At 41.6% G+C, this 27,421-nt stretch overlaps 1 protein-coding gene across 3 annotated transcripts in view; it reads left to right on the top strand.

Annotated features, from left to right (window-relative positions):
* LOC137324451 (CAP-Gly domain-containing linker protein 4-like) overlaps nucleotides 1-27,421 on the top strand; it is a 223,485-nt gene that overhangs the window by 3,768 nt on the left and 192,296 nt on the right. For all 3 annotated transcript variants that reach the window (XM_067988729.1, XM_067988730.1, XM_067988732.1), the window contains exon 2: nucleotides 26,486-26,635. In XM_067988729.1, the coding sequence (XP_067844830.1) occupies nucleotides 26,500-26,635 (136 nt within the window). In that variant the 5' untranslated portion in view covers nucleotides 26,486-26,499. The remainder of the gene's footprint in view (nucleotides 1-26,485; nucleotides 26,636-27,421) is intronic.

Genomic DNA, 27,421 nt, shown 5'->3' with positions numbered 1-27,421 from the left:
CAACACTCAAGAAGCTCGACACCATCCAAGATAAAGCAGCCCGCTTGATTGGCACCCCATCCACCACCCTAAACATTCACTCCCTTCACCACCGGCGCACTGTGGCTGCAGTGTGCACCATCCACAGGATGCACTGCAGCAACTCGCCAAGGCTTCTTCGACAGCACCTCCCAAACCCGCGACCTCTACCACCTAGAAGGACAAGGGCAGCAGGCGCATGGGAACAACACCACCTGCACGTTCCCCTCCAAGTCACACACCATCCCGACTTGGAAATATATCTCCGTTCCTTCATTGTCGCTGGGTCAAAATCCTGGAACTCCCTTCCTAACAGCACTGTGGGAGAACCGTCACCACACGGACTGCAGCGGTTCAAGAAGGCGGCTCACCACCACCTTCTCGAGGGCAATTAGGGATGGGCAATAAATGCCGGCCTTGCCAGCGACGCCCACATCCCGTGAACGAATTAAAAAAAAGCTGAACTGTAGTAAGTAGAGAATGAATCAGGATTTGGGAACAATTTTCATATATCGAAGTCCGTATAGTCTAGCGGATTTCCCTGGTATTGTTCACAGTAAATGGGGTGAAAATTTGTTTCATATTAAATGGGATGTTACATACCATGAAATGCAAACTATTATCCTGCTGCATAAGTGTAGCTGTATTTAATCTGCCTGCCCCTTTAAGGCCACAAAGTCTAATTGCTGTAAATCGTGCGTTGAATTGGGGATTAGTTGCTATTGGTGAGGGAAGTTTGCAGATTGCTCGGTGCTTGTAAATTTCTGGTTCTAAGTCAGAACCAATCAGCATGAATAGACTGCTTGTTTTTCTTTTATACTTTTGACATTTTGAAGTGTGGTATCTGAAGTGATATATAACTTTTATATACTCAGACTTGGTTGTTTATTGTTGTAAATATATGTGCAATCTTATTTAAACATTGTATATGCAGCCTTGATTTATGAAATTTGTTGCCGAATTCTCCTTCTACAGTTCTGTTATATGCAGACTCATGAGTAACTTCCTGTTTGGTTTGAGTCTCTGCGTACATATTTGACCTCATTTTATTTTGTTTTAAAAATTACGAGTTAATTAAATAGTATTTTAAAACTAGAATTTTTAAGAGGTTTGTGCTCTATTGTATGATTTTGCATAAGAAATAATACAAATGAGTTAGAAACACAAATTCAGCTTAAAGGTTATGATGTAGTAACTATTACAGAGACCTGGATACAAGCTGGGCATGACTGGGACTTAAGAATTCCAGTCTATAGGATCTTTAGAAAGGACAGGGAAATTGGGAAAGGAGGAGGAGTAGCAATATTAATAAAAGACACAATTACAGCAGTGGTAAGAAAAGATTTCAGTAAAGGTGAACAGGCAGTGGAAACACTACGGGTAGAACTAAGGAGCAGTAAAGGATGCAAAACTCTGGTGTGGGAATTATCTACAGACCCCCTAACAGTAGTCATGTAGTGGGGAGATGTATAAATACGGAGATCAGGGAAGCATGTAGCAGAAGCGACTTGGTTCTAATGGGAGATTTTAATTTTCACATTGACTGGGAGAAACAGAACAATTTATGTAGTAAAGGTAATGAATTTCTAGAATGTACTCGGGACAGTTTTCTGGAACAATATGTTTCTGAACCGACAAGGGAACAGGCCATACTACATTTAATGATGAGTAATGAATCAGATTTAGTTAGCAATCTAACGGTGTTGTGAATAATGACCATAATATTATTGATACTGGGGTTGATAGGGAGAAGGGAGTCACAAACCAAGGTTTTAAATTTAAGTAAGGAAAACTTCGAAAGGAAGGATGGGAAATAAATTGACCACAGTGAACTGGACTGAACTGTTAATGGGTAAACCTACAGAGAAACAATGGGAAAGATTCAAAGAATCTTTTGGTACAATACAAAACCAGTACATACCCCAAAAAGGCAAAGGCTCCACTTGTGCAGTTAGCAACCATGGTCATCAAATGAGGTAAGGGACAGTATCAAGCTAAAAGAAAAGGTTTACACAAACTCAAGGAAAAGTGGAAGAGCTATAAAAAGCAAAAATGGGATGCAAAGAAACTATGTTTATGGAGAGTGGAAGATGGGAGGCCGGCCAAGAGATCATTGGAAAAGTCCGGTCTGGAGGTAACAAAAGCATGGATGAGGATTTCAGCAGCAAGTAGGCCAGGGTTGGAGACGGGCTTGTTAGGGAGATGGAAGTAGGTGGTCTTTGTGATGGAGAGGAAGCTCAGTTTAGGGTCAAATAGGCCACTGAGGTTACGAACAGTCTGGTTCAGCCCGAGACAGTGACTAGGGAGGGGCATGGAATCGGTGGCAAGGGAACGGAGTTTGTGGTGGGTCTGAAAACAATGGCTTTGGTCTTCCCAATGTTTAGTTGGAGGAAATTGCAGCTTGTCCAAGGCTGGATGTTGGACAAGCAGGCTGAAAACAGAGAGGCAGTGGAGGGGTCCAGAATAGTGGTGGTGTGGTGGAGCTGGGTGTTGTCAGCGTACATACAGAACCAGACGTCATGTCTTCGGATGGTGTCGCCGAGGGGCAGCATGTAGATGAGAAATAGGAAGGGGCCAAGAATAGATCCTTGGTGAACTCCAGAGATGTGGGGGTAGGAAGAGAAGCCATTGTAGAAGATTGTCTGGCTACGACTGAATAGGTAAGAGTGGAATCATGCAAGGGCCCATCATCTAGACAATGGAGGAGATGCGTTGGAGGAGGAGAGATAGTGCATCGTGGTCACTGTCACAGAGGATGTTAACTGTGTCTTTGATTAGGGCTGATTTAGTGCTGTGGCAGGGGTGGAAACCTGATTGGAGAGGTTCAAACATAGAGTTACGGGAAAGATGAGCATGGATTTGGGAGGTGACAACATGTTTAATGACTTTGGAGAGAAAAGGGAGGTTGGAGATGGGGTGGTAGTTTGCAAGGACAGAGGGGTCAAAGGTGGGTTTTTTTGAACAGGGGAGTGATGATGGCTGATTTGAAATATCTGTTACAATATCAGCTAGCATGGGGCCTGGGAAAGGAAGTTGGGTGATCAGCAGTTTAGTGGGAATAGGATCAAGAGAGTAGGAGGTGGGTTTTATGGACAACATAAGCTCAGTCAGGGCATGAGAAGAGAAAGATGTGCATTCAGGGCTAGGACACGGGGGAACCTTGGCAGAAGCACTTTGGAGGGACTAACAAGGCAAGGGAATACACAATGAATGGGAGGACCCTAGGCAAGACAGAGGGTCAGAGGGATCTTGGTGTGCAAGTTCACAGATCCCTGAAGGCGGCGGAACAGGTAGATAAGGTGGTAAAGAAGGCATATGGGATACTTGCCTTTATTAGCCGAGGCATAGAATATAAGAGCAAGGAGGTTATGATGGAGCTGTATAAAACACTGGTTAGGCCACAGCTGGAGTACTGTGTGCAGTTCTGGTCGCCACACTACAGGAAGGATGTGATCGCTTTGGAGAGGGTGCAGAGGAGATTCACCAGGATGTTACCAGGGCTGGAGCGCTTCAGCTATGAAGAGAGACTGGGAAGATTGGGTTTGTTTTCCTTGGAGCAGAGGAGGCTGAGGGGGGACATGATTGAGGTGTACAAAATTATGAGGGGCACAGATAGGATGGATACTAAGGAGCTTTTTCCCTTCGTTGAGGGTTCTATAACAAGGGGACATAGATTCAAGGTAAAAGGCGGGAGGTTTAGAGGGGATTTGAGAAAGAACTTTTTCACCCAGAGGGTGGTTGGAGTCTGGAACTCACTGCCTGAAAGGGTTGTGGAGGCAGGAACCCTCACAACATTCAAGAAGCATTTGGATGAGCACTTGAAATGCCATAGCATACAAGGCTACGGACCAAATGCTGGAATATGGGATTAGAGTAGACAGGGCTGATGGCCGGCGCGGACACGATGGGCCGAAGGGCCTCTATCCGTGCTGTATAACTCTATGACTCTAAGCTTGGCTTGGTGGGCAAGGGGAAGGGAGGGATGTGGCAGAGACAACTGATCATATGGTCTCAATCTTAGTGACAAAGAAGTACATGAGTTCCTCGCACCTGTTGTTGGCGAGGGTAGAGGTGGCATGGGAGATGGGTTTAAGGAGTTGTTAGAAGAGGAGAAAAGAAGCCGGGGGTTATCTTTGCGCTCCAAGATGATCCTGGAGTAGTGAGATGTTTTGGCAGAGGAGAGCAGGGCTTGATAGTACTTAGTGTGGCCCACGATTGGCTAAACCAGTTGTTTGCCATGCACGTTCAAGTCTACACGCCTTGGACTTAAGGGTCTGAAGATGGCCGACAGACCAGGGGGAATGACAAGGGGGGAGAGAGTAAAGATTTTACTGGGGACAAGGGCATCAAAGGCGGAGGTGAGGGAGTGATTGAGTGGATCGACAGCTGCAAAAGTATCATGGTGAACGGAGTGCTAAAGGCTAGACATTTGGGAATTTGAAATGCCATTGTAAGTTACTTGGGGGAGAGTTATTTTCCAGGCTGGTGCAGAAGGAGGTAGGGTTGGAAGGGAAATGTGAGTGGTAAGGGATACAAGGCAGTGATCAGAAATGACCTTGTCTATGATTGAGACGATGGGAACAGAGAGGCCATATGAGATGGGAAAGTTGAGAGTTTGGCTGTGAATATGGGTAGGAGAATTAATATGAGGAAGAGGTTAAGGTAGGAGAGGAGTACAGTGAACTCCAAGGAGGGAGGGCAAGGACAGTGGAGATTGAAATTACTGAGAATGAGGAGTCACTCTGTGCAGAGGCTGAGGGAGGAAAGGAGTGAGGATATTTATGTGAGAAACATGGGGTGGGGCTTGGGTGGGTGGTAGAGAACGAGGGGTAGGGTGATGGAGGGGAAATTCTTCCAGGCATTTCTAGCATTATATAACCAATTTTATAGATAAGATTAGTGATTTTTTTCAAGAATTGTTTAATTTTTTATGTGTTTGCTGTTATAAATGTTATTTCTAACTGTACATTCACTTGAATGAAGAAGACAAGGAGAGTCTGAAGAAATTATTTGTTAAAATTGGCTGGTTAGTGATAGTTGAAAAAAAACCAAGTGATTTGGTTGCTGTTCTCTTGTTATTATTTCTTTATTTGTAATTATTTGCTACTTTGTGAACTGTACGCATTTTTTTATTATTTTAAATGGGGTACGGTAGTGTTGTGGCTACATTACTGGACTAGTAATCCAGAGGCTTGGACTAATAATCCAGAGAATATGAGTTCACATACCATAATAGCACTTTAAGAATTTGAATTTAGTTTTAAAAAATCTGAAAATAAAAAACTGGTATCAGTAAAAGTGACCATGAAGCTGTCGGATTGTCATAAAAATCCAACTGGTTTACTAATGTTCTTTTTAGGGAAGGAAACCTGCCCTCCACAGTTTTAAAGTTCTTATGCTGTGTTCAAATCCCTCCATGGCCTCTCTGCTCCCTATCTCTGTAACCTCCTTTAGCCCTACAACCCTCCAAGAACTCTGCATTCCTCCAACTCTGGCCTCTTGTGCATCCCTCCCTTCCTTTGCTCCACCATTGGCGACCGTGCCTTCAGCCATCAAGGCCCTATGCTCTGGAATTCCCTCCCCAAACCTCTTCGCCTCTCTACCTCTCTATCCTCCTTTAAGACACTGAATAAAATCTACCCCTTTCACCAAGTGTTTGGTCACTTGTTCTAATACCTTCTCCTTTGGCTCTCTGTCAATTTTTGTCTGATTACGCTCCTGTGAAGTGCCTTGGGGCATTTTACATCATTAAAGGGGCAATATAAATAGAAGTTGTAATAAAATCAGATGGTGGCCATTCTTTTACCCCAGTTAATATATCTAAGATAATTGGAGCATAACACTTTTCCCAACCAGTCGTCAAAGATTCTATGTAACAATTACAGTCCAGTGTTTCTGCATTTAATTGACATTAGCATAGTAAAACCATCTTCAACATTGATAGTAAAACCACCTTTTGTTTGCCAGAAACCAGTCACAGATTTTCTGATACATATGCAACCCATTGATTCCCATCCAGGCAATCTGTCTGGATTCCATACTGAATGTGTATTAAACAGTGTGGACATTTTCTATGTGAACCTCTGTTAACTTCTCGTGATAAGAATTTCAAATTAATAATCTAATACAGAAGAAATACATTTTTGTCATATTGCTCTACCACTTATTACCATACACTTCTCACTTGGGAAATCTGGGCAGTGTGTGGTTTTCACCGATTGAGATTATTAACTTGTTACATGTGATCAGCTACCATGGAGGAATGCTGAATGGATGCTGGCATTTCGGTACAGGGTGGAAGGCAAAGAAAAATTATGCTTCTTTGATGGCTCAGCAAATTTATCCAGTGAGTAGCTTAGCTATACACACCAGGAAAAGTACAAGATAGGTTGAAATGAGAAAATTACATTTGTTGTCTTTTATAAAATAATGTTGCAAAGTTGTAATGTTCTGTTCTGTATGTTCTGAGTAAAGATGATTGTACAATTGATAATGGGGGTACTGGAAGCGTTATGGTGTACAGAATTTACAAGTAATTGAGGTGGCGTTCAAACAGAACCATTCCAAAATGCACTGAGTTTATTTACTTTATTTATAAACAAGGTAACAGAGCCTGCAATGTGTTACAAGGCAGCAATGCCTCAAGGAGATCAAATTACATCATAATCACACTCTTGCAGCTTATCAGTGTCACCTGAACTCTGATTTATGTTATGTGAAGTGCATTACAACTATTGCTGTGCTTTATAATCTCTGTAGATGGGAGTTTGTGTGTTTTTCTTCCATTAGTTTTTGTTGATGAGGTTGCCATGCTGGATAGCAATAAATGGTTGGCTATTGTGATCAAATCATGAGAAGAATTTGAACTGAAGTGTTCTTGCACCACATAGTTTGACATGCAGTGATATTGATATCATTTCACTGTATTTTATGGAGTTGTATTTATTATAACAGGAAGTTTGAATGTCTTCTAAAAGTTGTAGGTGAAGGAATGGATTTCACTGTGTAACTTCCTATTATGCTGTTAATAGGACAAGGGAACAACTGGCCTACTTAGAAATGGACATGCAAACTGTATCACTGCTGCTGATCATAAAAGTCACTTGAAATACTTGTTGGCAATATGTAAGCAGCTGCAGAACAAATGCGAGGTTTGTAGAAAATTAGATTAGCTTTAGAAATTGAGTGAAATTCGCTTGGACAGTCTCATTCCAGTTTGTTTTTTTTAAAAAAAGAGTCCATTAGCTCAAAACTGTCTGTGAGCAATGTTATGGAAGATTCTCTCTCTTCCTTCCCCTCCCCTCCCCTCCCCTCCCCTACCTTTATCTGGTGTGTGTTCATCATATTTGCAGAGTGTTGGTTACATAAAAAATCCTGATTGGCTCAAAATCTCTGTGCACATCTCACAAACTTCTTTCTAGCATCTCTGGGAGAAGTCCTCTTCTTCTTTGAAAAGTGCCGTGAGATCTTGTACGTTCACTTCTACAGGCAGCCAAGACCTCAGTTTAACATCTCGTGAGAGAGGCGGCACCTCTGACAATGCAGCGCTGCCTTAGTACAGTGCTGAGGTGTCCAGCCTTGATTTATGTCCTTAAGTCTGGAGTGGGGCTTGGCCCACAACATTTTGACTTGGAGGCAAGAGTGTGCTCCCACTTAGTCAGATTGACATTTAACAAAACTTCGCAACATTTATATCCGGTTAGGCTGGAGACATGATTGTGAATGCAATTATTTTTTAAACTCTTTTTTGTGACTGAATTAATGAGACCATTACAAAACTGAAACTTGGCAAAAATGCTTCCTTTTTGTTAGAGACTTTCTTGTGATCCAAAATATGGCAGATCTCACTCTCCATCACAAACCTTTTTATAGGGAATCTACTTTGGTGGCAGGTGGTGGTGACATTCCAAAGTTTCAAGAAATACCAGCAAAGCTTTAAAATAGTACCTGGCAGTGTTTTAAATTGCTTGTCAATCAATCTGTCGGGCAGGGTTGTTGCTCACACCTCACTCTCTTCCCCCAGACCCCATTGGGTACAGCTCTCCCTCTCTCTCTTCCCCCCCCCCCCCCAACCCCCAGACCCCATTGGATAGGGGGTTGCTCAGAGGTCCAGAAAAAATATCTACAGAAGGTTCAATGGAGAATGTCGAAGGACGTGCCAGGGATAGTGCATAGTATACCTTAAAACGAGGTACCAACCTAGTGAAGCTACTACACAAGACTACCTGCATGCATGGTGTTCGCTTTGGCTCAGCGGTAACACTCTTGCCTCTGATTCAGAAGATCGTGGATACAAGTCTCACTCCAGAGACTTGATCGCATAATCTAGGCTGACACTTCAGTGCAGTATTGAGGGAATACTGCACTTTCGGAGGTGCTGTCTTTCGGATGAGACGTTAAACCAATGCCAAGTCTGCCCGCTCAGGTGGATGTAAAAGATTCTATGCCACTATTCGAAGAAGAGCGGGGCAGTTCCCCAGTGTCTTGGCCAATACTTGTCCCTCCACCAACACCACTAAAACAGATTATCTGGTCATTGCTGTTTGTGGGACTTTACTTTGCTCAAATTGGCTGCCACATTTCCCTACATTACAACAGTGAGGACATATCATCTAGTTACATCGAAACTACAGCACAGAAACAGGGCATTCGGCCCAACTGGTCTATGTCGGCTATGCTCCACACAAGTCTCCTCCCTCCCTACTTCATCTAACCCTATCAGGATACCCTTCTATTCCTTTCTCCCTCGTGCTTATCTAGCTTCCCCTTAAATGCATCTATGCTATTTGACTCAACTACCCCTTGAGGCAACATGTTCCACATTCTTATCACTCTTTGGGTAAAGAAGTTTCTCCTGAATTCCCTATTGGATTTATTAGTGACTATTTTATATTTGTGACTTCTAGTTTTGGACTTCCCCACAAGTGGAAACATTTTCTCTACGTCTATCTTATCAAACCCTATCATTATCTTAAAGACCTCTATCAGGTCACCTCTCAGCCAAAGAGAAGGCTGAGGGATGACCTGATAGAGGTCTTTAAGATAATGCTAGGGTTTGATAAGGTAGACGTAGAGAAAATGTTTCCACTTGTGGGGAAGTCCAAAACTAGAAGTTCTATAGAAAAGAGCCCCAGCCTGTTCAACCTTTCCTGATAAGGATATCCTCTCAGTTCTGGTATCATCCTTGTAAATCTTTTTTGCACCTTCTCCAGTGCCTCTACATCCTTCCTATAATATGCAGACCAGAACTGTGCACAATACTCCAAGTGTGGTCTAACCAAGGTTCTGTATAAGTTTTTGTAAACAATTTTACAACACCAAGTTATAGTCCAGCAACTACTCAGACTGGCAAAAGGTGGGAAGTGATGTACCACAGGGATTGATACTGGGACCACTGTTGTTCACAATTTACATAACTTCTTTGCTTTTCAATTCTATCCTGCTAGAATACAAGTCTCACTCCAGAGACTTGATCGCATAATCCTTCAATTCTATCCTGCTAGAAATGAACCCGAGTGCTTGATTTGCCTTTCTTATGGACTTATTAACCTATATCGCTACTTTGTGATTTGTATATCTGTACCCCTAGATCCCTTTGTTCCTCTATTCCGTTTAGGCTCTTGTTATCCAAGCAGTATGTAGCCTCCTTATTCTTCCTACCAAAATGCATCACGTCACACTTACCTATATTGAAATTCATGTGCCAATTGCACGCCCATTCTGCAAGTTTATTATTGTCCTCTTGCATTTTGACACATTCTTCCTTTGTATTAACTACACCCCCCCCCCCAATTTGGTATCGTCTGCAAATTTTGAAATTGTACTTCCAATTAAAATTGTTAATGTAAATTGTGAACAACAGTGGTCCCAGTATCAATCCCTGTGGTACACCACTTCCCACCTTTGCCAGTCTGAGTAGTTACCCTTACCCCCTACTCTCTGTTTTCTGTTTTGTAACCAACTTGCTATCCATTCTGCCAACTGTCCCCTGACTCCACGTGCTCTGACCTTAGCCATGAGTCTACAATGTGGTACTTTATCGAAGGCCCTTTGAAAATCCAAATATAGCGCATCTACTGCATTACCCTTGTCTACTCTTTCTGTTACTTCTTCAAAGAATTCAATATGGTTGGCCAAGCATGACTTTCCCTGCTGAAATTCGTGCTGACTATTCTTTATTATAGTTTCATTCCCTAGATGCTTTTCTATTACATCCATGAGTAAAGATTCCATCGTCTTTCCTACCACCGACGTTAAGCTAACAGGTCTATAGTTCCGTGGACTTGTTCTATTTCCCTTTTTAAATATAGGAATAACATTAGCAGTCTGCCAGTCCTCTGGATCTATTCCCTTTTCTAGTGAATTATATTTTTGTAATAGTGCCTCTGCTATCTCCTCCCTAATGCAATCCATCCGGGCCAAGGTTCTTATCCTCCCTTAGTTTGATTAGTTTACCAATTATCTCCCCCCTTTCTATCTTGAATGTTTTAATACCTTTTTCGACCTCTTCTTCTAATGTCCTGCCCATCTTATTAGTTTCCCTGGTAAATACAGAGGCAAAGTAACTATTCGATATTTCTGCCATTTCGCTGTCGTAATCTTGTGCATCCTTTAGTGGCTCTATCCCTATTCTGATTTTTCTTTTGTTATTTACGTGTCTGTGGAACATCTGTCTTTCTTTTTATATTCCTTGATAATTTAATCTCGTAGTTCCTCTTTGCTTTCCTAATTTTTTTTTGACTACTTTCCTAATCTTTTTGTATTCCCTTTTGTCATTCTCTCCTTTATTGTCTATGTACTTAGAGTATACCTTTTTCTTTAGTTTCAATTTTACCCTTATCTCTTTATTAATTCATGGTGTTTCATTATTGGCTGGACTGTTCTTTCTTTTTAGAGGAACATATTTCTCCTGAAGTCTATCGATCACTGTTTTGAATATTATCCACTGCTGTTCTATTTCTTTGTCAATTTTTTTTCCAGTTTACCTGTCCAAGTTCTACACTCATTCCTTCAAAATGAGCTTTTTTCCGATCTATTACTTTGGTCTTTGTCTTACTTATGTCTTTCTCAATCATTATTTTAAACCTTATTATGTTACGATCGATTATTGCTTAGATGTTCCCCTATGCTTACTTCTCTTATCTGATCTGGTTCATTTCCCATTACTAGATCCAGCAGTGGGCTTCTCACATACTGGGTAAGTACATCACAAGTACTTAATTAGCTGTAAAGTGCTTTGGGACTTCCAGAAATCGTGAAAGTCGCTATATAAATGATAGTTCTTTCTTTTCTTTCTAAACACCACAAAACACATCTAAGCAGCCCCACAACCAATGAATCAGGGCAACGCGGTATTGTCCTACCACATCCATTCGAGAATGGTAGTGCACAAGCAGGCAACTAACAGAAGGAGATGGGTCTATGAACATCCCCATCTTCAACCATTGTAGAATCCAGCATATGAGTGCAAGCGATGAGGCTGAAGTGTTTGCAAGTATCTTCAGCCAAATGAGCTGAGTAGAGGAACTTATTTGGCCTACACCATCATGGATCCCAGTGTCCAACCATTTTGGTTTACTCCATGTGACATTAAGAAACAGCTGAGTGAACTGGACACAGCGAAGGCTCTGGGCCCTGACAACATCCTGGGTATAGTGTTGAAGACCCATGTACCAGAACCGACCGCTCCCCTAGCCGAGTTGTTCCAGTGCAGCTATGACACTGGCATATACTTGACAATGTGGAAAATTACCCAGGTATGTCCTAGCAATAAAAAACAAAATTTAAACTGACTAATTACCACCCTATGAAGCTTCTACCAGTAATTAGCAAAGTGATAGAAGAAGCCATCATTAGTGCCATCAAGCATCACCTACGCACCAATAACCTGCTCACTGATGCTCATTTGGTTTTGTTAGAACCACTCTGCTCCAGACCTCATCACAGCCTTGATCCAGACATGGACACAAGAGCTGAATGCCAGAAGAAAGGTTGCTGCCCTCAACATGAAGGCAGCATTTGATTGAGTGTGGCACTGATGTCAGTGGGGCTAAAAAAAAATCTTTGTGGCTTTATTCGTATCTCACACAAAAGAAGATGGTTGTGGGTATTGGAGGCTGTAGAAGAATTGCCTTGAATATGCGTATGAAATCAGACTCAATGCTATGAAAGGAAAAAAACTAATGCTAATTGAACCATGTAGACTTGAACAAACAAAACATTCCTTCTGAGGGATGGAAGGCAAAGCCATTGACACCACAGGCCTGCAGATTGTTTGTTAAGGGGGACACAAGAATGTCCTGCCTTATATGGACATATGTAAGGAATCTTACAACACCAGGTTATAGTCCAACAGTTTTATTTGAAAATCACAAGCTTTCGGAGCTTACCTCCTCTGAAAGCTTGTGATTTTCAAATAAAACTGTTGGACTATAACCTGGTGTTGTAAGATTCCTTACATTTGTCCACCCCAGTCCATCACCGGCATCTCCACATCATTATATGGACATATGTGAGACCCCTTTGTTCACAGTGACTTGAGAAGTTAGGAAGTAAATGAGCAACTTGACATGTCTAGGTGCCTATGCTTCATTGATTTGGAGCCCATCAGGTACTGACTGGGTTGTGTGAGGTGATTAACACCAGAAGGGCTGAAATCAGGTTGATCATTGATAATTGAGGCAGTTTTTTTGGAAATTGAGGATATACAAGATAGTGTTTTTTGACACTGAATTTCAGTCCTCAGCCTTCGGTCCTCTTCTTAGTTTAGTTTTAGTTCTTTTAGTAATAAGAACATAAGAACATAAGAAATAGGAGCAGGAGTAGGCCAATCGGCCCTTCGAGCCTGCTCCGCCATTCAATAAGATCATGGCTGATCTGATCCTAACATCAAATCTAAATTCATGTCCAATTTCCTGCCCGCTCCCCGTAACCCCTAATTCCCTTTACTTCTAGGAAACTGTCTATTTCTGCTTTGAATTTATTCAATGATGTAGCTTCCACAGCTTCCTGGGGCAGCAAATTCCACAGACCTACCACCCTCTGAGATAAGAAGTTTCCCCTCATCTCAGTTTTGAAAGAGCAGCCCCTTATTCTAAGATTATGCCCCCTAGTTCTAGTTTCACCCATCCTTGGGAACATCCTCACCGCATCCACCCGATCAAGCCCCTTCACAATCTTATATGTTTCAATAAGATCGCCTCTCATTCTTCTGAACTCCAATGAGTAGAGTCCCAATCTACTCAACCTCTCCTCATATGTCCGTCCCCTCATCCCCGGGATTAACCAAGTGAACCTTCTTTGTACTGCCTCGAGAGCAAGTATGTCTTTTCTTAAGTATGGAGACCAAAACTGTATGCAGTATTCCAGGTGCGGTCTCACCAATACCTTATATAACTGCAGCAATACCTCCCTGTTTTTATATTCTATCCCCCTAGCAATAAAAGCCAACATTCCGTTGGCCTTCTTGATCACCTGCTGCACCTGCATGCTAACTTTTTGATTTTCTTGCACTAGGACCCCCAGATCCCTTTGTACTGCAGTACTCTCCAGTCTCTTGCCACCAAGATAATAACTTGCTCTATGGTTTTTCCTGCCAAAGTGCATAACCTCACATTTTCCAATATTGTATTGCATCTGCCAAATCTCTGCCCACTCACCCAGCCTGTCTATATCCCCTTGTAGGTTTTTTATGTCCTCCTCACTCTCTACTTTCCCTCCCATCTTTGTATCATCTGAAAACTTTGATATGTTACACTCGGTCCCCTCCTCCAAATCGTTAATATAGATTGTAAAGAGTTGGGGACCCAGCACCGACCCCTGCGGAACACCACTGGCTACTGGTTGCCAGTCCGAGAATGAACCATTTATCCCAACTCTCTGCTTCCTGTCAGATAACCAATCCTCCACCCATGCCAGAATATTACCCCCCATCCAGTGATTCTTTATCTTGAGCAATAATCTTTTATGTGGCACCTTGTCGAATGCCTTCTGGAAGTCTAAATACACTACGTCCACTGGTTCCCCTTTATTCACCCTAATCTTTCTAGTGTAAGGTGTAGGAGTATTTGTCTCTGTGAAATTGGAAAGTGTATCTCTGACAGAGGGAAAGAGAACGATTATACAAGTTAAGATTGTATGGCTATACCAGGGAGATATAAGTATGTCACTTAGATGTGGATGTTTCCCTGAGATCAAAGGAGGTGAGATTTAAAGCAGCTAGTCCAGATATAGTTACCGGCATCAAAAAGGAATTTACCCAGGAGCAGAGGATCTATTAGGAATGGATAGCATCTCTAAAATTATCTCAGTTGAGGACAAACAAAATACCTTTAAGGGCATATAGTTGAATATGCACTTTTCCATTCCTTAATCTTTTCCATTCCTTAAATATCCCGTTCTTCCAGTTAAAATCTCCCATGAATGGTGTTGCTTTTCCCAGATCTCCAGAAAATGACTTTCTTTCGGATTCTAAAGCCCTGAGACTCTCCTACACATAACAGAAAGTTTAAATGCAGGACATCGTTAATCTGATGGTCCTGTTGCAATTGTCGCCCGACACATGATAATGTTACTGCACAGAGTTAGTAATGTGGACTGCATGCACAACCCGGCCCAGTAAGCAGCCAGATCAGTCTTACTGGAAATGAACCTCCGATTTCCCCCTCCCTCCCCCCCACCAATATGATCTGTGAAGCTACCCTGTTATCCCCAACACCCTCTCCCACACCACCTCCCTCTTTCCCTCATTCCTCTCGTTCTCCACCTCCCTTTTCCCTCTTCCAATGCTAGAGATCACCTTTATGTTTTTTCTCTGCACTGCCTCCAGGACTTGATTGTCTGCCATGTTCGTCGCTGACCAAAACAGAACACAATATTGGAGATGCCGTCTGACCAGAACAGACACTTTTTGGAGTTACGTCCCCTGTTTTGTACTGTATTGAATTAGCTGTATAATTTAGAATTGTGCCTGATGGTTGATTGCTGCAACTTTTGTATCTGCTTAAGCTCCAAATATGTTAAACCCCCCCCCCCCCACCACCCCAGATCTCTTTCAGTGTTTTAACTGACGGAAATTGCGGCTCATCCAAGACTGGATGTCAGACAGTGTCCCTCAATACAGACAGTGGAGGGGTCGAGAGAGGTGGTGGATAGGTAGTGCTGAGTGTCATCAACATACATATGTAAACTGACTCTGTCTATGGATCATGCAGTCAAGAGGCAGCATGTAGATGCAGAAGAGGATTGGGCCAAGAATAGATCCTTGCGGGACTCTGGAGGTAATGGCCCGGTGGTGAGTAGAGAAGCCATTGCTGGAAATTCTCTGGTTATAATTGGATAGGTAAGAGTGATATGAAGCAAGAGCAGTCCCACTGAGCTGGACAATGGAGGAGTGTTGGAGGAGGATGGTATGGCCAACCATTCAAAAGCTGCAGAGGACGAAGAAGGAAAATTCACCACTGTCAGAGGATGTCATTAGTGGCTACAGTCAAGGCCGTTTCAGTGCTGTGGCAGGGACAGAAATTTGATTGGAGATTCAGACATGGAATTGTGGGAAAGATGGGCATAGATTTGGGAGACGCCATGTTCAAAGACTTAGGAGATAAAAGGGTGGTTGGAGATAGGGCGATAGTTTGCAAGGACAGGGTGGGTCAAGGGTGTTTTTCTTTTGAGGAGGGGAGTGATGACGCCGGTTTTGAAATGGAGGGCGACAGTACCCAATGTCAACTAGTTTAGGGCCCAGGAAGGGAGGTTGGGTGTTCAGTAGTTTAATAAGAATGGGGTAAGGGATCTAGAGGTGGGTTTCACGGAGGAGATGAGCTCAGAAAAGGAGTGAGGAAAGGTAGGAGAGAAACTAGGGAAAGTCATGGACTCAAGGCTGGGGCAGAAGGTACCCTGGGGGAAGTCATGCTTGGTCTGCAAGGGGAAGGGGGAAACAGCAGAGACAGCTGAATGGATGGTGTCAATCATAGTGACAAAGAAGTCCATGATCTCCTTGTAATTGTCGTTGGAGGTGATAGAGGGGGCATGGAAGAAGAATTTAAGGAGACTGTTTGTAGGGGAGAAAGGAAGCGGGGGTGGGTTATCTTTGCTTTCCGGGATTATCCTGGAGTAGTGGGCGGTTTTGGCAGAGGAGATCAAGGCCAATAATACTTGATGTGGTTCAGCATTATTTCGTGATGGATGGCTAAACCGGTTATGTGGCAGATACATTCAAATCTGTGCGCTTTCGACTTGAGAGAACAATCCTGGGGGCTATACCAGGGGAACAACTGAAATGAGAGAGAGTAAAGGTTGTGCTGTGGACCAGGGCATTAAAGGTGGAGATGTGGAAATGGTTGAGCAAATCGATGGCTCCAGAATATCATGGTAAATAGAGGTGAACATAAAAGATCCCAAGATACTTTTTCGACGAATAAGCTTAGGGGATTCTTCAGGTGTCCAAGCCAACATTCATCCCTTAATCAAAGCTACCGAAACAGATCAACTGGTCATTCCTCTCATTACTGTTTGTGGGATCTTGTTCAGCACAGATTAGCTGCCATGTTGCCTACAAAACAACAGTGACTACATTGCAAAAGTAATTAATTGGCTATAAACACTTTAAGACATCCTGATGTCATGAAACATACTAAATAAATGTAATTCCTTCCTTCCTCTTTTCCTTTCTTATCTCTTTTACGACCCTTTCCTCAATCCACTGATACTAAGGATCAGTCTTTTAGCTCTTCCCTCCACCGCTTAAGGTCTTGGATATTTCCCTGTGCCTTGGTGAATGAAACTAAACACAATATTCAAGGTGCTGTCTGACCAGAGCACTATATAGCTTCAGCATGACAGCCTCACATTTAAAATCTACTGATATACCTCATCATTGTAATTACTTTATTAATTGTTGCTCTGCATTGACTAGATATCTAATTATCTTCTGATGTATTGACTTTTTCAAGTAATTTACAGAACAAATTCAAATGATTTTGTATACAGTACACTTACTATTGGTGCTTTTTTAAAAAAAAAAGTTGGGGAATAGAATAATATACCTTTATATGGAACAATATTTAACTTTTTTTCTCTGTTAGATGCATTTCTATATTAAATCATCTCGACCTATTTTAAAATGGCAGCAAGAACTGGCTGTTAGAGATGGACTATCCAGGAGATTGTTTATGATTAGAAGAACTGATTAGTTTAGTTCAACAGAATCACTGTTCAGCTGTGTTAAAAAAAAATGACTTGAGCAACTCAGCAAATCAGGAACTTGCCACTGGCCATATTGGGGAAACTTAATATTCAGTATTGATGCTAAGTTGTTTTCGTTGAGGATTGTAATTCTGAAATAATAAAGCAATGTCATGAAGACAAGGCATGCTCTCAAAAGTTTTCATTTGTAAGAGGTGAGCTCAAATATGTGCAAATTGTGTCTGTCTTGGAGAATTTTGATTGCTGCAGTGATTTGGTTCCAATTTTGCATTCGCTGTACCATGTCATAAATGTGTCAATACCATCTGTTAAAACCAGTTATATTATGAGAATCACAATAGAGGACATCCACTGTAAGACTGTAGTTGGTGTGCGTCACATTCTTTGCAATAGATGTAACACACTATACATAACAGCTGTGCTTATCAATCAGAAAGATGGGAACAAGATGTCCTATATTATCATTAGTAGTGCTTGGATTTCAGTTATCCTCTTCCAAGGAGAAAGATTCACCATTAGTTTTTTCTCAGATCATAGGAGTACATACTGTAGGAGAATCCAGTATACAAATGGTTTTTCAGCCTGTGACTTGAGCATTAAAGCTGATTGAAATAACAATGGCTTGTAGCCCTTGAAGCAACTGAGAATATTGGCTCCCACCTTAGTACAATTTTAGTGGGGAAAGATTTTTGTAAATAGTATGTCTTTTTATGTGGTATCATCAGAGAAAGTTCTATTTTGCACATATTCATGATCAATTTGCACTCTGCAGTTTAGCAAAAGTGCAGCTTAGCAAGTCACTTTTGAATTTTGTTTCTGAATAGTGTTCTGTGCTCTTATGCACTTACTGGTATGATATAATAATTGTATCTTAACCCTTTAGTTGGAAGAGTAGCTTAATAAAGGGCGCGTGTTTTCCTTTGTCTTTTTCTTCTCCTCTGCCACATGTTATTCTCTGGCTGAGTAGACAGACAATTTATGTCATTGTGTAATCAATCATTAATTGTGTCATGGCGGCATTACTTGACCATAAAACCATAAGAAACCATAAAAGATAGGAGCAGGAGTAGGCCATTCGGCCCCTCAAGCCTGCTCTGCCATTCAATGAGATCATGGCTGATCTGATTTTTACCTCAACTCCACTTTCCCGCCTGTTCCCCATATCCTTTGACTCCCTTGTTGATCAAAAATTTGTCTAACTCAGCCTTCACAGCTTTTTAGGGTAAAAAATTCCAAAGATTCATGACCCTCTGGGAGAAGAAATTCCTCCTCATTTCCTTATGACCCCTTATTCTGAGACTGTGCCCCCTAGTTTTAGATTCCCCCATGACTTGCCCTCCTATGTCCTTCCCCCCCCCCCCCCAGCCTACACACTGTCCTATTCAGTTCAGTAGACACTGCAAAAGAAATGTGTGAAAACAGGATATTGAAATCAAATGGAAACTTCTTCTCAGTATTGGTTAATGATAAGGTATATTTGGCTGGGATTATCCACTTGTGTGCTTGCAAGCCTGCGATTATCCCTCCATTCGTTTTAATGAACAGGAACATTGCAGGCTGGCAAGCGCACAAAACCCTGGCCTATATCTTTTAAAGTGGGTGGACAAGTTGATAAAGCTGTAAAATAAAGCACATGGGATTTTTTTTTATAAATAAGGGCATAAAGAACAAAAGCAAATAAGTAATTCTCAATCTGCACAAATAATTGGTTAGATCACATTTAAAATATTGTGTTTTGTGTTCACTAAGGAATTCAAGGCAGTGAAGAGGGTACAGAAGAAACTTACTAGATTGATACCAGGATTGAGAGGCTCTAGTTATGAGGAGAGACTAGAGAAACTAGGAAACTTTTCATTGGAAAGTAGGTTAAGAGGAGATCTGATAGAGGTGTTCAAAATTATGAGGGGTTTTGATGAAGTAAAAAGGGAAAAACTATTTCAGTTGTTGAGGTCAAAGATCAGCCATGATCTTATTGAATGGCGGAGCAGGCTTCAGGGGCTGTGTGGCCTACTCCTGCTCTTATTTCTTATGTTCTTATTGGTTGATGCGCCAGTAACTTGAGGGCATTAATTTAAGATTTTCATTGAAAGGATAAAGGGAGAGGTTAAGAGAAATTATTTTATCAGAGGGTTGTTCACACATGGAATGCCTGACAGAAACAGTGATAGAAAAAGAATCAATAGTAACTTTTAAAAGGGAAGTATTACTGCTGGGATGTTATCAGGGTCCATAGCCTTAGTGCACTTAGCAGCTTCTAAATGTCACATGGCGTGAACTGGATGTTCAGTTGGCACTTTTGGCTGTAGATATTTGCGAACACTTCAGCTGCCCTTACAACTGAGCTCTGTTGTTACGGAATGCAACTGCTGCAGTTGCATTTCAACATTTTAAATTTGTTACATAAAGATAGTACTTTTATTACATAAATGTGATAGTGCTTTCACCTGTAGCTTAATACAGGTGCTTAAATACAGAGTTAATGAGCAAATGCTAACTCAGAGTTGTTCAACAGAAAGGTAATTTGTTTTTACTGGTAAAAGAAATTGTACTTGAGTTTCTGGTTATTTAGTGAGGAAAGGGTTCAACTTTTGGGCTGCAATTAAGGCATTGTTGCAGATATAAATATGTGGGATGTAAATATATCACGTGAAGTATACATTCAGTTAATCCTTGAACTCAGTATCTGATTCAAATCTATGTCAGCTATAATCCTGCTCCATTTGATTGCAATTTAGATCTCTGCCAGGCATGATTTCAGCCTCTTACTTGCTGTATTTAAACTTCACAGTGAGTACAAGACGTGTTTGAAGTTTGAACTGTAAAGTGGCTAAAAACTGTATCCGTCATCCAGCTTAGGTTGAACAATGTTATACAGGGCTGGGACAGTGACAGTTAATTGGACATCGTAGTAATCTCAGTCCTCAGAGTTCACATGATCTGAAAATCTGAGTCAATAAATACTTGGAAGGATTTTCAGCACCTGAAATAGCTACCAGTCTATTTAAAGATCATCATCAACCCATGAATCCTCTACGGTAACACAGTGATAGGAGTTGTACTGGTTGGCTCTAATTTCAATCAGTAGTCCCTCGCGGTTTTCACACTGGGTTAACCAACACTCGTTTACCTGACTGCTTTCATGTTTCTGTAATCTAGTGTGAGCAACAAGTGACAGTACTGTTCCAACCGTGCAAGTTTTAAAAAATCTTTCAAAATGATACAAACTGGTAAGTATTAAGTCTTTATTTGTGAGATTGAGGTCGCTATCTCCAATTTAAAAGAAACTGATAATTAATTGTATTAAGTCTTAATCAAAATGCCTTCTTAAATCTACTTCATATTCCAACAAAGTTAAAAGAGCTTTGATACCCTAGCTCCAGTCGAGAAAAACACGGTGTTGGATGAGTGAAAATATTTTGTGTAGGTCAAGTGAACAATGATAGTTAGACCAAGGAGTTACAGTTTCTGTCGTCTTTTGTTTAATATTCCATTTGAATGGCTCAGGTTTCTATAGAAATATATCTGTTGATAGTTAATGTTAAGTTGCCCTTTTAGTGTTTCTTTCTACTTCTACTGTATTGTGTGTGTATATACATGTTCAGATTTTTACACATGTTTGAATCCCTCTAATCAGTTTTCTGGCCCCGCCACAGTACTGAAACGGCCCTAATCAAAAGCACAAATGACACCCTGATGCATCCAGAGAAATTAAATGAACTGCCCTTCCCAAAATTCAGCTCACAGCGTCACAACTCTGGACAAAAATATCAAGTCCAAACCCAAACTATTGGGAAAGTCACTAAAAGACGATTCAGTGGATACATTTCATGATGTTATTGTGAAACATGTTTTTTAAATTTTATTTAATTCCTTATTTTGGGCATTTGATTTTCTGTTATTGGGGAAAAAAAAGGGCAGATTTAAAAAAAAATTTCAAGAAGCATTTTGAGCAATTTATGGAGATAAAATAATATAGCGCCGCCCAGTGGTCACATTGTGCAGTTTCAGGGTGATGAGTTTACCGCAGTGGTTTCCATTATAAATGTAGATAGAGGAATTTATAGTCGAGAAAAAAGATAACACAAAAGTGTGATGAAAGGAGCGACAACAGAAAGTCAGATTTTGTAGGCAGGAAATGTGTGCAGACACAAGGGGCTCGATTTTAAAATCAAATTGTGGGGGCAGGGCGCTGTGAAAATGGCGCAAATCCCGAGCGGGTTCGGAAGCCGGCTCCAACCCGCCGACTTCCGAGTTCCCCACAGATGCACCTGTGTGCACGCCCGCTTCACGAATCTGGAAGTCCTGCCGGCAATTAACGCTGGCAGGATGATAGTTAAAGAACCAAATGTACCTCATTGAAGTACTTAAGTTACTTTATTTCTGACGTCGAAGATAGTTTAAACGATTTTAAACTTACCTGAGTGTCTTTCCCACAGCTTCCGATTCACGCCTGGTGAAACCAGGTGTGAAGGGCCGGGTCAGGCAAAAAATAAACTAAATAAATTAAATAAAAAAGCTTTGCACAAACCTACCTTTCCAACCTGCTCCGATGTCCGATGTCTCCCTCTCGGGTCCCGATGTCTCCCTCTCCTACCCCCCCACCCCCCCGATCTTCAGCATCCTACACTCTCTGTTCCAGCGTCGGGTGACATCTCTCTTTCTCTCTTTCTCTCCACCTCCCCCCTTGGCGTTGCAGCTCCTGTTGGCAGCCAGCCTGTCAATCAGGCTGGCTGCCGGGTGCGAAACCCGGAAACAACTTTAATCACCATCAATTACATCGCGATCTTCACCTTCACCCCCCCCCACCCCCACAGCCAACCCGCCACCATTTCAAAATTGAGCCCAAGGTTTTTCCTGTGGTCTTGCTTATGATGAGTCAGAGGCCTTCCAGGAAAAAGGGAGTTGTGCCCAGGAGTATAATTAGGGACATTGATTTATCAGGATTGGGGGTGGCCCTGGGGCCTGGGCCCTTGTGAAGGGGGCTTGAGGACTGTCAGGATCTAGCAGTATTTTGAAGGTGGGTCACAAGGTCTGGGAGCTCTGGGAGAGATGTCCAGGGTTCCAGAACATTGGGTAGGGAGCTTCTAGGAACACTGGGGCAAAGCTTGAAGTCAGGGATCTTGGGATCGAGTAGCATTGGGAAAGAAGATCTTAGGGTCTGGATGCATTAGGTATTTCTGGGATCACTGAGTGTGCGATGTAGGGATCTGTGAGCATGAGAGGCGTCCTAGGATTTAGCAGTACTGAGTAGGTGGTTTTGGAGCATTGGTGGGCCAGAGTCTGGCAGTATTAGGGGTTGATGGGATCTGGCATTATTGGGAGGAGCAGGGTATGGCAGCCTTATGGCGGAGGGAGGTGGGGGGGAGCAGGAGCATGTGACCCAAGCTTCTGTTGGCCTCTTTCAAATCATCCAGCCTCAACCCCCACCATGTTCCTGATTGTCAGCCTCCTCCCTTGAACCGTCCGCAGCCTCTTTGGCACCCTAAGGTGTGGGATGCGCATTTTCCTTATATGCACTCAGTGTGTGTGTTAGGAGTGCTGAAGTAGAAAATGTAACGCATTATTTGTTAGTTTGCTGACTTATACAATCTAATAAACAAACACACCCTTCTACCCTCCAGATTCTGTTGATGTACATATTGTATGCTGGGAAATTCTACAAACTGTACATGATCAGAATGTGTAGATTGCATGTTGGGAAATACTGCAACCTACACATGGTCAGAATGTGCAGAAGTGATTTGAAAGTTCTTTCTTAACTGTTGAGGTGCAAATATCCAACTGAAGCCCAGGCTTTTGAGACAAGCTGAGACCTTCAAGTAATCATTTTAATGAAGGTATTAAAAGGAACGCAAGATAAGTCAGTAGGCATTATTTAATTATGTTATTGTGAAATATGTTTATTCTTCTATGTCTGTGTACAAATGTCTACAAACCTTACTTGCCATTGTCATTTTTTAAAATCATGCTTTTGTGTCAACTTTTCCCATTGTAAGTTTCTATGTGCGCATTTGCCTTTCAATTTTCGTCTTGTCAACTTTCGCCATCACAGTTTGTTGATGAACTAATTGAATTACTCAATGTTTTTTGAAAAAAATTGTTATTTGCCATTTTTCCCTGAAATTTCTATTGTCAAAAATAAGGTTTTAAGCAAAATTAAAAAAATATATATTTTGCAATAACATGATTAAATTTATCCACTGAATTGTCTTTTATGCTTTAAATGCCTCTTCCAAAAGCCTGGGCTTGGTCTCAACAGCAAGTAGGGTTTGTAGATAGGAAGTGTGCATAGACATTCCCTACCTATCTACGCTGTGGGAGTACCTTCACCACACGGACTGCGGCGGTTCAAGAAAGTGGCTCACCACCACCTTCTCAAGGGCAATTAGGGATGGGCAATAAATGCTGGCCTTGCCAGTGATACCCACATCCCATGAATGAATTTAAAAAAACATAGAATTTTTTGTGGCATTGCACATGATAAGTCGGAGAGTTCATTCGTTCTCTTATCGATCTTTGCTGCCTTCATGTTGCTGTTTCTTTCTGGTTTCCTCTTCTGATCTGTCTCTCCTCTTCTTTGCTTCTCTCCCTTTCCTTTTGGGTGGGAGCTGGTGATTGGCATGGCACGGCGCAGTGGAGAAAGGAACCACCAACAGTTGCCAGCTGCACTTCGAATGGAGGTAGCGGGGAAAATTGACCCTTTGCGGTTCCTGTCCCACTGCCTCCCCCGTTACTCATACAACCACCATCGCCTTGCTCACACAGTGTCCCCTTCCTCTTCACTTTCGGAGTACCCCGCACCCCATCACTACCCCTATTATTTTTTGAGCTACCCACTCAAACCTTGTATGCCTCCCCTTCTCCCTTACTCTGGTATCACTCGCCTCACCCATAATACTCCACTCCCAACCCCCACTTCACTTTTCCCCAAGGGTGGCTACTGAGTGGCCATAGGCCCCACACCCTCAACCAGTTTCCCTCCTACCCTCATTTCCTATCTGTTTCCCTCAGAGGCTGTGTTTGTTTTTAAAATTCAACTTCTTTTTTTAAAAAAGGAAATCAAATTAAAACGAAGAATGGAATTGCCTGTCTGCCTTTCTCCCTCTTTGTCTTTTTCTCCATTCATGTCTTTCTCTCCATCTCTCTCTACCTGTCCCCTTCTGAATATTAGTTGTTAGAAGTTAGAATTCTGTCTCAGGTATAAGCATTTATCATTGGCCTGTTCTAACTGTCAGGTGGAGATAATTAGTTGGCTTCAAAATTCAACCTTTCTTTGAAAATCGAGGCAACATTAAATAAAGAAAGCGCACACTCTCACCTCGCTCTCTCTCTAACCACTCTCTCTGTCTTGTCTCTCCCTTAGCTTAATGTGCTCATTTATAGTTTAAGGAAAATAAAAGCTATAACGGGTATGTAATCAGGACACTCTTGTTTTTTTCTCTCTCCCATATCCACACAAACATAGCCTCAGCCTCTTTTTTTAAAAAAACAACTCACTGTAAATTTTGCCACTGTAAATTTTGCCTCTGTAAAAGCTTTTGAAATTTGTTCTCTTGTTTTGCAAAATTATCTGAAAGACTATTGTGCGGAAAGTGCTAGGAGATAAAGAAAAATACCCTATCAATATAGCTGTCAGGTACTGATGCATCCTGGGAATAAGGTACGTTGCACATGCTTAGGCTGCACAATCCTAATTCAGCTCTTAGCGGTGGGTAAAAAAAATAAGTCGAAGCCCATACTTTTGTTAGAGGCTGAGGCCAAATCTCACGTTCTACTCACGTCTGTCAAACCTCGGGTTCTTGTTCCACAGTTCTGTCAAACCCCAATGTCTTCTTCACGGTGACGCCAGAACAAAGAATTGTACAATGATGCCAACTCCCTATAGCCCCAGGACAATTCCTAGTGCAGCTAAACCCTACTTATCCAGTACGGCCAACTCCCACCATGTGTTACCATCAGTTCCTTTATTTTTTTAATCTATTTGTTTTTCTCCCCCTCCTGCAAAGCACCTTGGAATGTTTTTCTTTGCTAAATCCATTAAATAAATGTAAAGTTTTTGTGTGATTTCTGCAGTATTTTTAGTGTTTGTGTATCACAATGAAAGAAAAAAGGTAAGTACGGAATTGTAAGATGGAGTTTCTCCTCCCACCCCCATCATAATTCCTAACTTGATGAGTTCTTCACCTCCAATGGATATCTAAGGAAAATATGGCCAATTCAAGAATGCCAGAATTCTTGGGAATGATTTATATTTCCATTCCCATGGATGGGAAATGGTGTATGGTACAGGGAAAAACTTATGGTGTTGAGAGAATGAGAGGTAAGAAAGGAAAAAAAGAGAAGAGAGGCTTTATATTTTGAACGTGCATACTTTTTTTATACTTAAAAGGTTAATTTGCTGTTTCAGCTTTTATTTAATTGATTGTGTAGCATCCTTGTTTAGCTTTTTTCTCCTGTTCATGCACAAGCATTTCCACTCACGATCAGGAGTGGGAAGGTTGGCTGATTTTTTTTTACACTTTCCATAAGCTTGGACTGCTGAGGTCAATTGTGACACTGCCTTGTCTGAGATTAGCTAACTCAACATAGACTAGATGAAAGCAAGCATCTTCCAGATCTGTATGGCTCAGCTGCTCTCTAGAGAAACTTGCTGAGCTATATGCATTGGTAGGAACCTACAGAATTCCTTTAAAGCAGTATAGAGAGGGGCTTGCCTGATGGCTAAGCCAGTTTCTGGATAAACTAAATGGGCCATTGAGGATTCCCATCTTTGTATATTTTTAAGGACACTCTAGGTTGTTTCTTTCCTACTAATTAATATTCAGAGTGAATATTGCGGAGTTAATATTGACACCGCTGTATCAGCCAATGAGTTGAAGGCGGGGCGAGACTTGTGGTTTCAATTTACTCATAAACTACAGCAAACAGAGTTTATTTACTCAGTGTAAAATCAATCCCAGTCAGTTACAGCAGTGTGTAACTGACGGGGGAATTCCCCCATCATCTCCATTCTGGCTGGGACTTGTGGTGTCACTATATACAGCCATAAATATTTGATAATTCGAAAAGCTGGAGCAGCAGGGGAATTGCATGTTTCACACTGCTGCGGCAATGAATGTTAAGTCCTTCTTAGTACGGATGCTAGGACAAATGGAAAACGTGGAATGGTGCGAGTGACCGAGCCAAACCAACATGGAATCACTTTTTAAAAATATTAATTGATCACAATACCACTGGAAATATAAACTTGTGTTACCTTCTACAGGGGCTAGCATTGAAATGACAAAAGAAGATCCTTTTGTAGAACCCTCCAATGATGAGGACTCTGTGAGCGGAAGTTACAGTACTGTATCCTCAGATTCTGAGAGACCAGTTGTCTATCCAGTAGTTTCAGCACCTATGCCTACAGATTGTGGTAAGTGATTCTTTTCAACAACCAGCTTTGTGAAAGAATGGATCATCAATCACTGCTTTCATATACTAATTCAGCGTTTTCAATGGTGGATTATGTCTCTGATGACCTATTTACATAGTGCATTGTGACTATTGTTCTGGACTCTGTGTAAAACTTGTGTAAATCCTGCGTTATGGAGTCATACTGATACATAAACTGGTATCATACCAGCATGATTTGGATAATAACACAGTATAAATGTAGACTAATATTGACACCAGAATATGTCTCTTTGTCTGTGTTGTTTGCTTTTAGTCATTAAGGAACACTACTGTGTTGAATGTTTTTTGAGTTTTGGGGTGTTTTTGAATTATTGTCGCTGTCAAAATAATTCTGTGGGAGTAATAATGAATATTTAGAAGCACCTAGGCAAGCTAAAGGTGCATGGTTCCACCTTCTATCCCAGATAAAATACTTATAAGTGCAGAGTAAGCTGTACATATCCATGCAAGATGAGATGTTGGTCAGCTCTTTGGCAACCTGGCTAAAATGGACACTCCAGTTTAACTCAATGATAAGAGTCAGCACTTTCATGTACAAGCTCACCAAGAAATATGATTGAAGTTTGGGCCCTAGGGTGAAGTGATTTGCCTGTAGTGACATAAATAAAAGTCCTATGAGATCAAATTGGTGAAAGGAAATAAAAAATGAGGAATTATTACCCACTATAAAAACCTTTCAAAAAAGGTACACATTTTAGATATAACTACTGGACCTCCCTTGGCATCCTTCCCTAGGTAGCATGTG

The sequence above is a fragment of the Heptranchias perlo genome, chromosome 8 (assembly GCF_035084215.1).
Source record: "Heptranchias perlo isolate sHepPer1 chromosome 8, sHepPer1.hap1, whole genome shotgun sequence".
NCBI classification, from domain to species: Eukaryota; Metazoa; Chordata; class Chondrichthyes; order Hexanchiformes; family Hexanchidae; genus Heptranchias; species Heptranchias perlo.
Note: the sequence above shows the minus strand (reverse complement) of the source record. Positions and strands in the feature narration are given on the sequence as shown.